The sequence below is a fragment of the Halictus rubicundus genome, chromosome 16, assembly GCF_050948215.1.
Source record: "Halictus rubicundus isolate RS-2024b chromosome 16, iyHalRubi1_principal, whole genome shotgun sequence".
NCBI classification, from domain to species: Eukaryota; Metazoa; Arthropoda; class Insecta; order Hymenoptera; family Halictidae; genus Halictus; species Halictus rubicundus.
This window is the reverse complement of record NC_135164.1, coordinates 1,650,648-1,663,659: the sequence shown is the minus strand read 5'-3', so window position 1 is coordinate 1,663,659 and position 13,012 is coordinate 1,650,648. Positions and strand designations below refer to the sequence as shown.

General features: G+C 41.1%; 1 protein-coding gene across 1 annotated transcript; it reads left to right on the top strand.

Moving 5' to 3' along the window:
- The first annotated feature begins 3,424 nt into the window (after window positions 1-3,424).
- LOC143362260 (uncharacterized) lies at window positions 3,425-6,597 on the top strand. Its single transcript, XM_076802264.1, has 4 exons — window positions 3,425-3,449; window positions 3,638-3,683; window positions 3,996-6,476; window positions 6,541-6,597. Exons 1-3 carry the CDS (start codon window positions 3,425-3,427, stop codon window positions 6,049-6,051), a joined length of 2,127 nt encoding a protein of 708 aa, XP_076658379.1. The 3' UTR covers window positions 6,052-6,476; window positions 6,541-6,597.
- Window positions 6,598-13,012: the final 6,415 nt, after the last annotated feature.

Genomic DNA, 13,012 nt, shown 5'->3' with positions numbered 1-13,012 from the left:
CTTAATATTTCCTTTAACTTTTTCTTGTTCGACTTCTTCTGCGCTTTCAAAGCTATCTTCCGGTAATTTGTCTTTTGCACACTCTTCGTTTTCCTCATCTGATTCTTCTAAGCCGATACATTTAACATCCTTTTCTACAATATCGACATGTCTCGCAACTATTATTTTATTGTTTATAAGAACTCTATAGCCAACTTCATTATAGCCTACTAAAATCCCCATTTCTGCTTTTTTATCCCATTTAGAGATTCTTTTTTGTTCTGGTTTTCTCACAAAGACTTTACTTCCGTATAATCTTAAATTTGCAACATTCGGTTTTCTTTTAAAAAATATTTCATACGGTGTTTTTTTTCTATCGTTTTTGCCAATATGCGATTCTTCAAATAGACAGTTGCACACATTATTTCAGGCCAGTATCTTTTGTGTACTTGTGCTTCTGCCAATAGACAACGCGCCATATCCATGATTGTTCTATTGAACCGTTCCGCAGTTCCATTTAACTCGTGTACATACGCTGGACAATTATTAATAATGATACCCTTTTCTTTGGCAAAATTATAAATCTTATAATTCAAATATTCCTTTCCGTTATCGCATCTCAAAAATTTTACCTTTTTACCTGTTAAATTTTCACTTTCATTTATAAACTTAACTAGACTATCAAAGACTTCTGCTTTCGAGTTTATACAATAAATTTTTGCAATCTTACTATAATCATCTATGAAGGATACAAAATATTTTTCTCCATTTATACCGGTTATTGGAAAACTACCACACACATCCGTATGGATTATCTCTAAAATATCCTTCGCTCTAGTCCTATTATTTTCGAACGGTAAATTATGCATTTTATTTTCTATGCACGTCCTACATTTTATAAATCCTGTTTCAAGTTCATTTGGGATAGCCGTCACCAATTGCTGCTTACATAACGTATTTAAATAACTAAAATTTACATGAACTAATTTTCTATGCCACTTTTCTTTCTGACTCATGGTCTTTGTACTATCAGCAATGTATTTTACTTTACTTTTCATTTTATAGGTTCCTTTTTCTTTACATGCTACTGCTGTAACCTTACCATTTCTATCTATAATTTTTGATAGATTTCCTTTTGAAATAATCGTGTTATTCTCACCCAGTTAGCCAAATGCCTACTCGACCAAATCCTGCTCGAAGCAGAAGAGTTATGTATTTCGTACCAAACCCTGCTCGAAGCAGAATTTGGAACTCCTGTGCTTTGATTGTGACACCAAAGTGTGTCGTGAAATTCATAAGGAAATGCGGCGGCAGATGTTTGTCACATCCATGCGAAGCCTACAGGTAAAATTCCATGCGGCATCATGCGGCATGGGAGCCAAACTTTGACTTCGTTATAGAGGGCAGGTCCGTCGCACTAAGAACGGACGTAACCTTGTTCTAACAGTAAATATCGGTAAAAATTGAAGTAAATCTTCCTGTGTAGGGTGGGAAAAGGTATTTTATTTAAGTTTCAATGCGTAATAAAGATAAAGTGATGCGTAAACACCACAATGTGTCGTGAAAGACAAAGCGCCGTGTTGTATAATTCGAAGAGTATGCGTGCGAGACAGAGAGAGAAAAGAGCGCGAAGAGTGTGCGTGCGAGAGGAAGTGAATTCGAAGAAGATTGAAAGAAGAATATGGAAAGGGATGACGGAATATTTTTAATGTGTATTAATTTTTTATTTCAATTGAATTTATTTTCAAATTGTTACAATTAGTATAATTGTAATATAATTTAATATAATTTAAAATATATAATATAATTTAAAATATATAATTTAATTTAAAAAGTCAATTAAAAAAGCCAATTTAATTTAAAATATGATTTAATATAATTTAAAATTAGCACTAAAAAGTGCTGTTTGGAGCACTGAAAAGTGCTGTTTGGTGTTTTTTTTTTATTTTTTATTTTTCTTATTTTCAGTGGAGGGAGGTTAAATGCGTTACGCACAACTTCTCGGGGCCATTCCAACCCCGAGAAAGTGTGGGACTCCCCAAGCGATCGCCCCCCGTTTCAGAGGGGCGATGTGACAGCGAGGGTTTACCCACTAAAACTCCTCCCTCCACTTGCGCCCCCGGTTACTCTGCCTGCTGCCAGGGGTTAACATACCTCGCCGTACTGCCCGACGGCTTCTTGTGCCGGACCCTTTCTTTGCGAGCTTTCAGGACCACTCGCATCGAATCTTGAAATTCGAGGCGAGTGGGCCTTGCGAAAGATCTGCTTTCGCAAACTGCATCTGCAACATTATTTAAGAAAGATTATTTACACGGTCATATTAAGCTTATTAAGTTAATGTATTAAGCAATAAATAATTCTTACCGAAAAGGGCCCGCACAATTTTCGTGGGACACAATGGTTGGCAACTGTCCGTGCCAAACCACGTGTATGAGGGTAGGAGGCTGTCTGCGACAGCCTCTCTAAAAGAGGCAGTCAGTGCCTCTTTTAGATTGTACCCTCCTACATGGGCAAAGAAGTCAACCTAAAAAATAATAAGTTATATCATTAATATATATACTCACACGTGTGTGCGCATATAGCAATGGAATAAATGCATACACTTACCACATTATTGTACTCCTGTTCGGAGCAGTTTTCGAAGTTGTCTACCTCTTCCCTCGTTTGAAGAGGTAGACATTCCGGCTTTCTCCCATAAGTACGAGGTTGCTCCCTTTTTTTCAATATTCTAGAAAGAAGAAGTAAATTTTGTTAAATATTGCCATCATACTGTAATTTCAATTTCTTAAATTACATACTGATCCATTTTCTTATCCAGGAGGTCCAGCTTTCTTGCGAGGTGTTCGTTCTGAGACATCAGTTTCGCGTTTTGCGACATCAGTTGCTCAAATTGGGATCTTGTGATGGTTGCGGGGGTCTGTGGTGTTATAGGACGTGGTGTTATAGGAGGTGGTGTTATAGGACGTGGTGGTAAATAGGACGTGGAGGAAGCAGACAAATCTATTGGGGAGGAGGTTGGTGGTGGTATGGGAGGAGGATTGAGCAACGATGTCGACTTTGCTCCATGACTCTCCGGCGAATCGGCCTCCAGAAGTCTCTGGAGCTCCTCATCGGAGTTAAGAGCACTCGCTGGTTGAAAGGGGCGTTTCCGTCGCCGAGGCTCCCCATCCGACGAGGTGGTCTTATACCTCGCCGGCTTCTGGATTGTCCTCTCTGGTCGACGGTTTGGAATCTGAAAAACATATGAAAAATAATATAATGATATACCGATAATATATACAATATTTTAGATTAATTATATGATACAGGAGACTGAAACTTACCTTTTCCATTGCCTCAATTGTCTACGAAATTCGCTTCTCGAAATATGATCTTCTTTATGGGATGCACGATAGCGAATGACCGTAGCGAGTTGCATTTTTCTGCATGCGGTCGTTATAAACAAATGACATTCAAATTCCGCGCCAACTGTGCGCATGCCCTTAAGGATCTAACACAATAATACGCGTAAATATTAATGCACACATTATTAATTTAATTAATTTAATTCTTAATTTTTAATTTTAATTCATTAATTTCTTTTAAAGCTATAATATGTATAACTTTTAATTTATGATGCGCGTATGTTAGGTGTTGCGCGTTACGGGATCATGCGCAGTGCAGTTTGCGACACCAGACCGGAAACAACACCTCTCACGACGAAGGTGCCGGTGTTTCGACACGCGCTCTGATTCCGTCTTGTTTTTAGTGATTCCTTTGTTAGTTAATTACTAATTGTTAAGTTCGTGAATTCACTCTGAAGCAGTGAAGACTGGATGAGCAGTGGATTTGAAGGAAGGAAGGATAGAAGCAGAGAAGACGCCAGATAAGTATTGCCACGTGGTATTGTTACCAATACACGTAACACATTATTATATATTTTGTATATTCTTTATTCAGTTTTCTTTTACCCCCATGGATCGTAGATATTTGAAAAATTCGGTTTCGCGAAAACCGTATAATAAATTAAGCGATAGGCAAAAACGAAGTATTCGGCGCGAAATAATCTTAAATTTGAGGAAGTATTCACGTGACAATGAATTACAAAGTCCCCCTAATGTTGATAATCTGCAGGACATTCCCAGCACGTCTTCCTTATCCGTGCCTGTCAGTAATAATAATAATAATGAAAGTCTTCTTAATATTCCCACCACATCTTCATTTACGCATGATTCCTCTTCTACCTCTTCATGCGATGATGTGGTTTGGGAGTCCGCTGGTACTGTTTCAGAAGTATCATTTCGTGATCGTTTGGCATCTTGCTTTGTGGACAATAATTTAACGCACACTCAGGGGAACAACATCTTATCTCTTCTACGTACCCATTCGTGTTTTTCTAGTTTGCCGAAAGATATAAGAACGCTCATTGGTACACCACGTACCAGTGTGGTCACCTCTGTGGTAGAACCAGGAGAGTATGTTCATTTTGATGTAGAGTTGAAAATAGTTAAACAGTTATCTCAATGTTCTTCAGTAATTCCTGAAGAGTTGCAATTGGATTTTCATGTGGACGGATGTAGTTTAGATAATTCCAATACAATTCAAATTTGGCCTATTCAAGTCAGAATTGTAAATATCTTAAATAGTAAACCCATTGTAGTAGGGATTTATAAAGGCACCCAAAAACCCAAGGATTGTAACAGTTATCTTCAAAAATTTGTCTCTGACATAAACTTGATAATCTCAAATGGAGGCATTACGTTCCACGAGAAAAAAATTCCAGTCGTATTAAGGTGTTTTATTGCTGATGCACCAGCTCGAGCCTTTATACTTCATCACAAAGGCCATATGTCTCATCGACCTTGTTCCAAGTGCAAAGTTTGTGGTACACAGGAAAGAGGACGTCAGGTTTTCAATGGTATTACACATCCTTTACGAAGTGATGAAGAATATACCAGGTGTTCCGATGAGGATCATCATAAAGACGGTCAAAGTCCATTAGCTTTGATGCCAATAGGAATGGTATCACAGGTGCCATTCGAGTATATGCATCTCGTATGTCTAGGTGTCATTAAAAAATTATTATCTGCCTGGGTGTGTGGCAAATATTCTCCATTTTCAAAATTATCTTCTCGACAAATTTTCACAATCTCAGAGAGAATGAGAAGGATCAATAAATATTGTCCATCCGAGTTTGCAAGGCGTCCTAGATCAATAGATTTATTTTCCAAATTTAAAGCAACAGAATTTCGGCAATTTCTTTTGTATACTGGTCCAGTTGTCACCTATGGAGTGCTGAAGGATAATGTATATCGACACTTCTTGTTTCTGCACAGTGCGATAAGAATAATGGTTTCACAGGTTTTTGTTAGCAAATATTTAAAGTTTGCAGAAGGAGCTTTGCAACAATTTGTTCGTCGTTGTGAAAAGTTCTATGGCCCAACTTTTAATTCTTATAATGTCCACGGTCTTCTCCACTTGGCCGATGACGTCAGACGTTTTGGTACATTAGATTCATTTTCAGCTTTCCCGTATGAAAGCAACATGTCCATTTTTAGAAAATATTGCAGAAAGCCAGGACAACCCCTTCAACAATTTTCTAATAGAATGAGAGAGATAGAACATCATGGCAGTAATAAGGGAGGAGGTGATTCTTCAACCACCATTCAGGCATCTATGATGTTTCATAATAGTTGTGGTGCTATTTCTTACCGCAAACTTCAAATTCACAGCTTATTGCTTGGCACAGACGAGCACGATAATTGCTGCATTTTACACGATGGCACAGTTTGTATAATTTCATCTATTAGCCCCCATGAAAATTCTTTTCGCTTAGGTGTACAAAGATTTCTACAAGTTGATGTATTCTATGATATCGCCTTGTTATCTCCAGCACTAGAAATTTTTAAATGCGATACTTTGAGCACTGAAATAACATATGTTAGCCAGGAAGATGTTAGGGCAAAATGTTACCGAATGCCATTGGAGGCCATGAACGTTTCCAACGAATCGTCGACAGATGAAGAAGACGATAACATATTGGGAATGTCCCAGTGGGTTATCGCTGTGCTGGTTCATTGTGAAACAGTATAATTTATTCCAAGTTGCACATCGTACATTACATATTTCTCGTGTTATGATAAATTGTAATGTTATTATATATAGATACGAGAGAAATAAGATACGCATGGAAAACAAATAACTTTATGTTATAATCAATAATATCTTCCGTGCAGTATTGTATAGTATTATTTTAGTACTCTAAACTTTATATAGTACTCACAAATATTTTTAATTATTTCAGATACCTATTTTTCCGAGAATGCTTTACTACCAGGATTACCACCGAAAGTAATTTGGAACAAATGTCAAAACAGTATTATTATGAGTTGATTAATGAAATGAAATGTTACCCCGATACAATGCTGTATCCTTGGCTAGCAGCTAAATTAAATCAGCTTCAATTAGATGTCTACATACATAATTTTTCATTAATATATCTATTCCAAGAACAAAAGGTAAACAAAAAAGAAAAAAGGTAAACAAAAGGATATTATATTCTTAATAACAGAACATGAACAGTTAGGAACACAGGCTTGGTTGGATGCCTATCATCTATCATCTTTATTTGCTTCGAGATCCTGTCTGCACTGTGCTGTGTAGTGTAACGTTGACCTCCACTCGCCGCGTAGGAAGGCGGGGGCGGGGTCCACTCCGGGAATTTATGGGCTCAGAGGCCGGGCCGCGTACGGCCGTGAATACGCGGTCCTCCCGGTACTAACCGATTCTCGAAGGTTCTCGGAAATCGGGAAGAGCCTACTGCTCGGGCGCCAGGCACCGGACGGGTGCCACGCGAAACGAGAACGAAGTCCGCCCTTAGCCGAAGCTGAGGGCGGGAGGTGAACCTTCGGGAACCGCGAGAAGGTCGAGAGGCGCGAGAAGGGCCGGGGGTTCGGACACGGAAGGGAACGAGGACAGCCCTCACGGCAGGGCGGATCGCGCAGGTGGAAATATCGGTAGTCAGACTGGGCTCTACAATTTTATTGGCGTCGGTGGTTTTACAAAGCCGCGGCCACGTGGCCGCACCCGAGAGCCCGCGCTCTTCGTACACAGTTTGCGGTAAGGTGGAGGGTTCGCAACGCGCTGTTGTCGATCGGTAAAATACGCCGCGGGGGTGCGGTAGATCGGCACGAGAATAGCCCCTCGCCGAAGCGAGGAGTTCGCGGCACGCAGGTGGTCGGCGCGATTACGGTATGACTGTCGCGGCGCGGTTTCGGTTCCGACGGACGGCGAACGCTCGGCGAAAACTTCGCGATAGACTATGCGACGGCTCGATAGGAATAACGCGAAATGTAACGTAACAAACAGATGGTTGCAAACGATAACGGCGGCAGCTCCTCCGAGGAAGACTTCCGCGCGATATTTTTCCGGGAACTCGCAGCCGAGACTCAAGGTACCGGTGAATTCGGTACTAGCGGACTGTCCGAGGCGAGAAGCGCCTCGGCGCGCGAAAACTCGGGGAACGAGACGCGATATTATGCGTCCGACGGGCGATCCGCGAGCTCGCGTTGCCGCGAGGGCACGGGATCGTCGTCGGCCGACCTCGTTTGTTCCCCGACAGAGCCTGGCGAACCAACTCGCGAAAAATACACGAAAAGGGTCACTTAAGGGACTCACCGTTCCTGTCGGTACTACTTCCGCCTTCTGTCGCGGTTCGGCCCGCCTCGCTCGGGATGGTCTACCGGGTGTTCGGCTCTGGCTTCCTATCGGTATCGAGATCGTGGTCCCGCGGTAGCTCGATATTGGAATTGCACGCACTTCGCGTGGACGGTAATCGGGACGAGTTTCGATAGAGCCGGTTACACGGCGGTCCGGGCTGGTTCGGTAATTTTCGAGACACGATTCCGTACGGAAGTCACCGCGACAGTAATTCGGCCTAGTCCGTTCGCGTTACGGCAGGGTCCTCGCATCCCCACTCCTGGCCGTAGCCCGGCTTTTCCTCTAATAGGGCGCGCGTCTGGCGCGAGATTCGGAACTCGCAGGATCGTGCCTACGTCGGGTCCTTGGGCCCCAGACCTTACGCGAAAATCATTCCGAAATTGACACGCGGGGCAGATCGGTGACCTACCCCGTAATGGAGAGGGGGGGGGGGCGCCTACACCACCCTCGCCGAGGCCCCTTGCAATTGGCTAGGTGAGGCGACTGTAGGACCGCGAAATAGGTTGTCGGATGGTCGACAGGGGCCTTCGTCCCGCTTCGTCACCTCCGGGTTGTCTGGCCCGTGTGTGGCGTCGCCCATTCCTCGTTATTACCGGTGCACCGGATTTGCGTAATGGCCATGGTTTGGCGTAGGTGGTCCCGCGAAGCGCTGTGCCCTTTCTTCAGGTCGGCTGGATGCCGGGGCGCCGCTCGCGTACCTGAAACTTGCCGGGCTCGGCGTGCGCGAAAGGGTGAAAGTACGCGTTTCCTGTTGATTCGGGAGTTCCTCGGGGAGCGCTTCCTAACTTATCGAGCCGTGGTTCTATTCGCGACAACGTGTTTTACGGCAGTCCGGTCCCTTCGTTCGGTTGTTAGGGACCCTTAAGGGTGGCGGGGTTTGTGCAACGTCACAGTAGTTATAATTGAAGACATTTCATCTCATAAGTGGAAATGGCAAAGTGAGTATATACATTATCCTAGAATTAAAAAAAATTTTTTTTCTTCCAAATATATCGATTGTACAATGAGAACAGAACACATATCCATATCACGTTCTAATGTAAGGCCCTTTTTGTTTGTAGGAAGGAGAAACTTCAAGAGTGGTGTGCTGTCCGTGTCCGCTGATGAGAGGAAGCATAACAAAAATAAATAAATAAATATATTGTTAATAAACTCTTCTTAAGCGCCCCCATACCTTATTTTCCATTCGAGGGTTTTATTTCCATTATTTTAAGATTTGAATATTTATTTTTTATTTTATAACAGTTTTGTTATGATAATTGAATTTTATATCATTTTTATTTCCTTCGTGTAACTTGTACAGTTCATTTTTTTAAATTTTATTGTCTATTCGTTTTCTTTCTTAAGATTATAAATATGAAACAAATAAATTTATATAATACAAATATATGTAAAATAAAAATAAATTAAGATTAAAATAAATACGTTTGTAAATTCAATTTTCCCTCTCGTCGTTTATTCCGATTTTTCCCGATATTTACTTTCAGAACAAGGTTACTCCTTTCTTATTGCGACGGACCTGCCCTCTATAACGAAGGCTGATCGAAGCGAAAGTGTGGCACGAACAGGCACGAATATGGCGTGGCAGATTTTCTACTGGAATACATATGGCAATGCGGCGGCAGATAGATGGCACTTCCGTGTCAAATTTTAGTGGCAGATTCAAAGCATTTTGCTTACTGGGCAGTTATCTTACCGTAAATTATCAGATTTGAATGCATATCCTTTGCATAAAACACATTTTTCATTAGTACCTCATTTCTCTTGCCAAATGTTTCGAAATCGCTAACTACATTCCCTATTTTTGTTGCTTTTACAACGCTATTGTCTCCTAAATATATTTTTACAGGTTCTTTGAGCTCAGTATATTCCTGAAAGTATTCCTCATTATTTATTATGTGGTCAGTGCACCCACTATCTAATATCCAATTTATTTCGCATTTACCTAACCTATTTATTTCGCTGGTATACGCCGCATTTGTCGTTGCTATCCATGCGCTCGTACCAGCGTTGCTCTGATGTTGATTTCCCCGATGTGCGCCTGTTCCTCGCTGGTTTCGAAAGTTCCCGCGCCCTCTGTTGTATTGTCCTCTTCCAACTCTGCCTTGGCCACGACCACGTGTTGACCCACGCCATGAACTGCCGTTGTTTCCCGCTTGGCCGACATTTTGACAATCTCGTGCGAAATGACCAGCTTTTCCACACTTGAAGCAACCTTGCTCTTGTCTGTTTCTATCCACAGCAAATGCATTCGATCTTCTTCCACTTTGTTCGTCTTTCAGATTTTTCATTTCAATCATCTGTATTTTATTCTTCACATACGCCGCCGTTTGATCCTCTTCCTTTAGGGCATCAATCAAATCACCTATGTGACTGTACGATTCCGGTGTCACGTAATAATCAAGAAGAAAATATAAAAAAAAACTTTATTGCTCAACCGGAGTTGAGTACCACTGAGTTAGTTACAAAGATTATTACAATGATTGAAATACACGGAGAACGTACGTAGGCGATGCTAAAACAAAAACTGAACGCTCGTGCCCTGGGGCGGCGGCCTCTTATACCGTCGGAGACAACTGACCGCTGAGGATATTTGATCCCTTCTTATCAACAGGACTTCTCCGAAGGTGGTGCCGTGTGCAACGAAGGTGTTGCCGTGTGCAACGGGCCATAATCAGGTGTGGTCCCTGTGACACCGGCAACGTGTTCAACATGTAGTTCAATTTCTCTTTTTCCTTTACTGTAGCGCCCGCATTTTTCAACTCATTTATTGCCTTTTCAAATTCACAAAAAAATGTCGCTGAATCACTATAGTTATCCAGCTTCATTTTTTCCAATCTATTCCTGCACACAATCTGCAGTGCCGTCGATTCCTTCAAGTACATCTCGTCAAATTTCTTTATTATATCAAATGCGGTTTCTTCTTCACCGACGAATTCCAACTGCTTATTCGTGATTGCACTATATATATAGTTAATTGCTTTCAGATCATTTTCATCCCAGTCATCTCCGTCTCCTACGACTTTTTTTCGGTTTATCGCTTCATCACATTTTAAAAATTTTAAAAACACTTTTATACGTTTCTTCCACATACTGTAGTCCTCTCCATCAAACACTGGTATTGTAATATCGTTTTTAGTCATCTTTCTTCCTTGCTCGTTCTTGAATGTTCCTTCGTTTTCTCTGTTGAGGATTAAGCGTGGAGAGAACTTCGTGTTAAGACGCCGATGTCGAGCGATACGCCGCGCCCGTGTTTTTGTCGATTCCCGGTATCGCGCTCGTGACGCATGATCACGTGATTACCGAGGATCACCGTTATTCGCTCGCATTACCTCGTCGCTTAGACTCGTTCTACCAACCGCCTGATTAACACGCTTTGTATCGCGCCCAGTTCTTGCAACTCTCGTTTATTGTAGCCATTCGAAATCGACCACCGGTTCGACTCGATTGCGCGCCCGCATTAGTTTACGCGAATTCAGAAGAATAAATCACGGTTGTACAGCCACGTGCTCAGTCTCCACAATATTTCTTTTGATTCCCTCCTCCTGCTCGCGCTTCCTGCACCTATTCCCAATCCGGCCTCCCTTCTGTGTTTGCCCCCGATCCTTTCGAACTTTCCATACAGTCCACTCCTCACCATTTTCGTTCCGGGGTCCCAAACATATTGGTCTTTTTTTTTTTAATTTTTTTTTAAATTTTTTTTTTAATTTTTTTTTTTTTGGATAAACAATTGTTTGAACAATTCAATGAACTTTTTATACATCCCATATATCCTGTTCAGGATCGTTAATGTCCTCTGTGATTTCCATTTCATCCTCTGTTTCCTCGTCAGATCCAGTTTTTTGTTTTTTTTGAGTCTATGTCCGGTTCCTCAGCCTCCCCAAGGAATCTTTTGTTTCTCAAGAAAAAGTCTTGATGTCCTGCCATCCAAAGATTTCTCGCATTAACTTGCCTATTAATCGTTTGTTCTCTACTAAAAGTGGTTGTAGAATCTCTCACTGCCAGATAAGATTTGCCTGATATAAAAGTTAGGAATGATTCACCATCATCAATCTCATCCCTGTTATCTTCTAAGTGCTTTATTGATCTAACAGGGGCATTTTGGTTTGTAAAAGTAGAGAGTCTGTAACCATCTAGTAAAAGATAGAGGGGTGCCGCATAATCTTTTTCTGGTGTATTAGAGAGGGGCAACCCATATAGATAGTAACTATTTTCTTTTGATTGATATCTAAAAATTCCTTTTTTGGCTCTCAGATCTATTATTTGGCCTTGTATAGCAAATTCATACCTAATGTTTCTTACATCTAGTGGTGATTGAAAAGCGAAGCAATAGTAAAAAGCAGCAACTCCACAATCCCAGTCGTTCAACATTCCCACTAAGAGGTCCCTGCAAGTCTTTGACATTACTCTGTTCTCCTTGGTATATCGTATGAAAATCTTGTTTTCCCAGTCGAAAATCCCCTGAGTAATCTTAGTTTTCAACTCCTTACGGTTTGCTATGTAAAAATGGACTTTGTGTTTTATCAGTCTCTTGAAATTGAAATGATTCACCATTTTCTTGTGTCTGCACTCTATCTCTTCAGGTATTGGGTCTGGGTAAGTTCTTTGTATTGGTAAATATATTGATTGGTTTGTGACAATTGAGCTGATGTTTCCTTTGTTGTCTATATATGGTTGAATGAAGCTGCAAGGTCTATATTCTGAGTCAGCCACTATATGTAATGCCCCTGCTGTGCCGATGGGTTTGGTTTGTGATATTAAGGCATTGAATTCTGGTGCAGAGCAATTTATTGACAAGTGTGGCTTTATGTGCAACATGTCTCTTATCTCATTCTTCATTCCATGATATGATCTACTGTATGTGCCTTGCATTCCCCACCTACAATAAACAGCTATCTCTCTTAAGCAGTCTATCAGTTCTTCTATTGTGGTGTAATTGGTTGTGACTTTATTTATTATAGCTCCATTATGAACAAAACTTCCTCTTATATCGTTGAACTTAAAATTCACTACTTCTCTTCCTTCATACACAACAAAATTTGTGCCAGATAGGTTTTCCATCCTCCTAATTTTTATCCTTCCAGGCACTGGAGATGTTTTTAAACCATTCGATTCACTTTCAGAACTTATAGATTGCCCATATATGACTTTCATCCATTTAATGTAATTGGTCTCAATAAGATCAGGATTTTTGAGATAGTTACTCAACTCCTTGCCTAAACATGTAGTCTCATTAATTATTTTCCTCATCAATTCAACATCAAGGTTGGAGTGGACATACTCATATTGTAAATTCTTCCCAAATTTCTCAAGAACCACTTGAACCAAAGGGGAT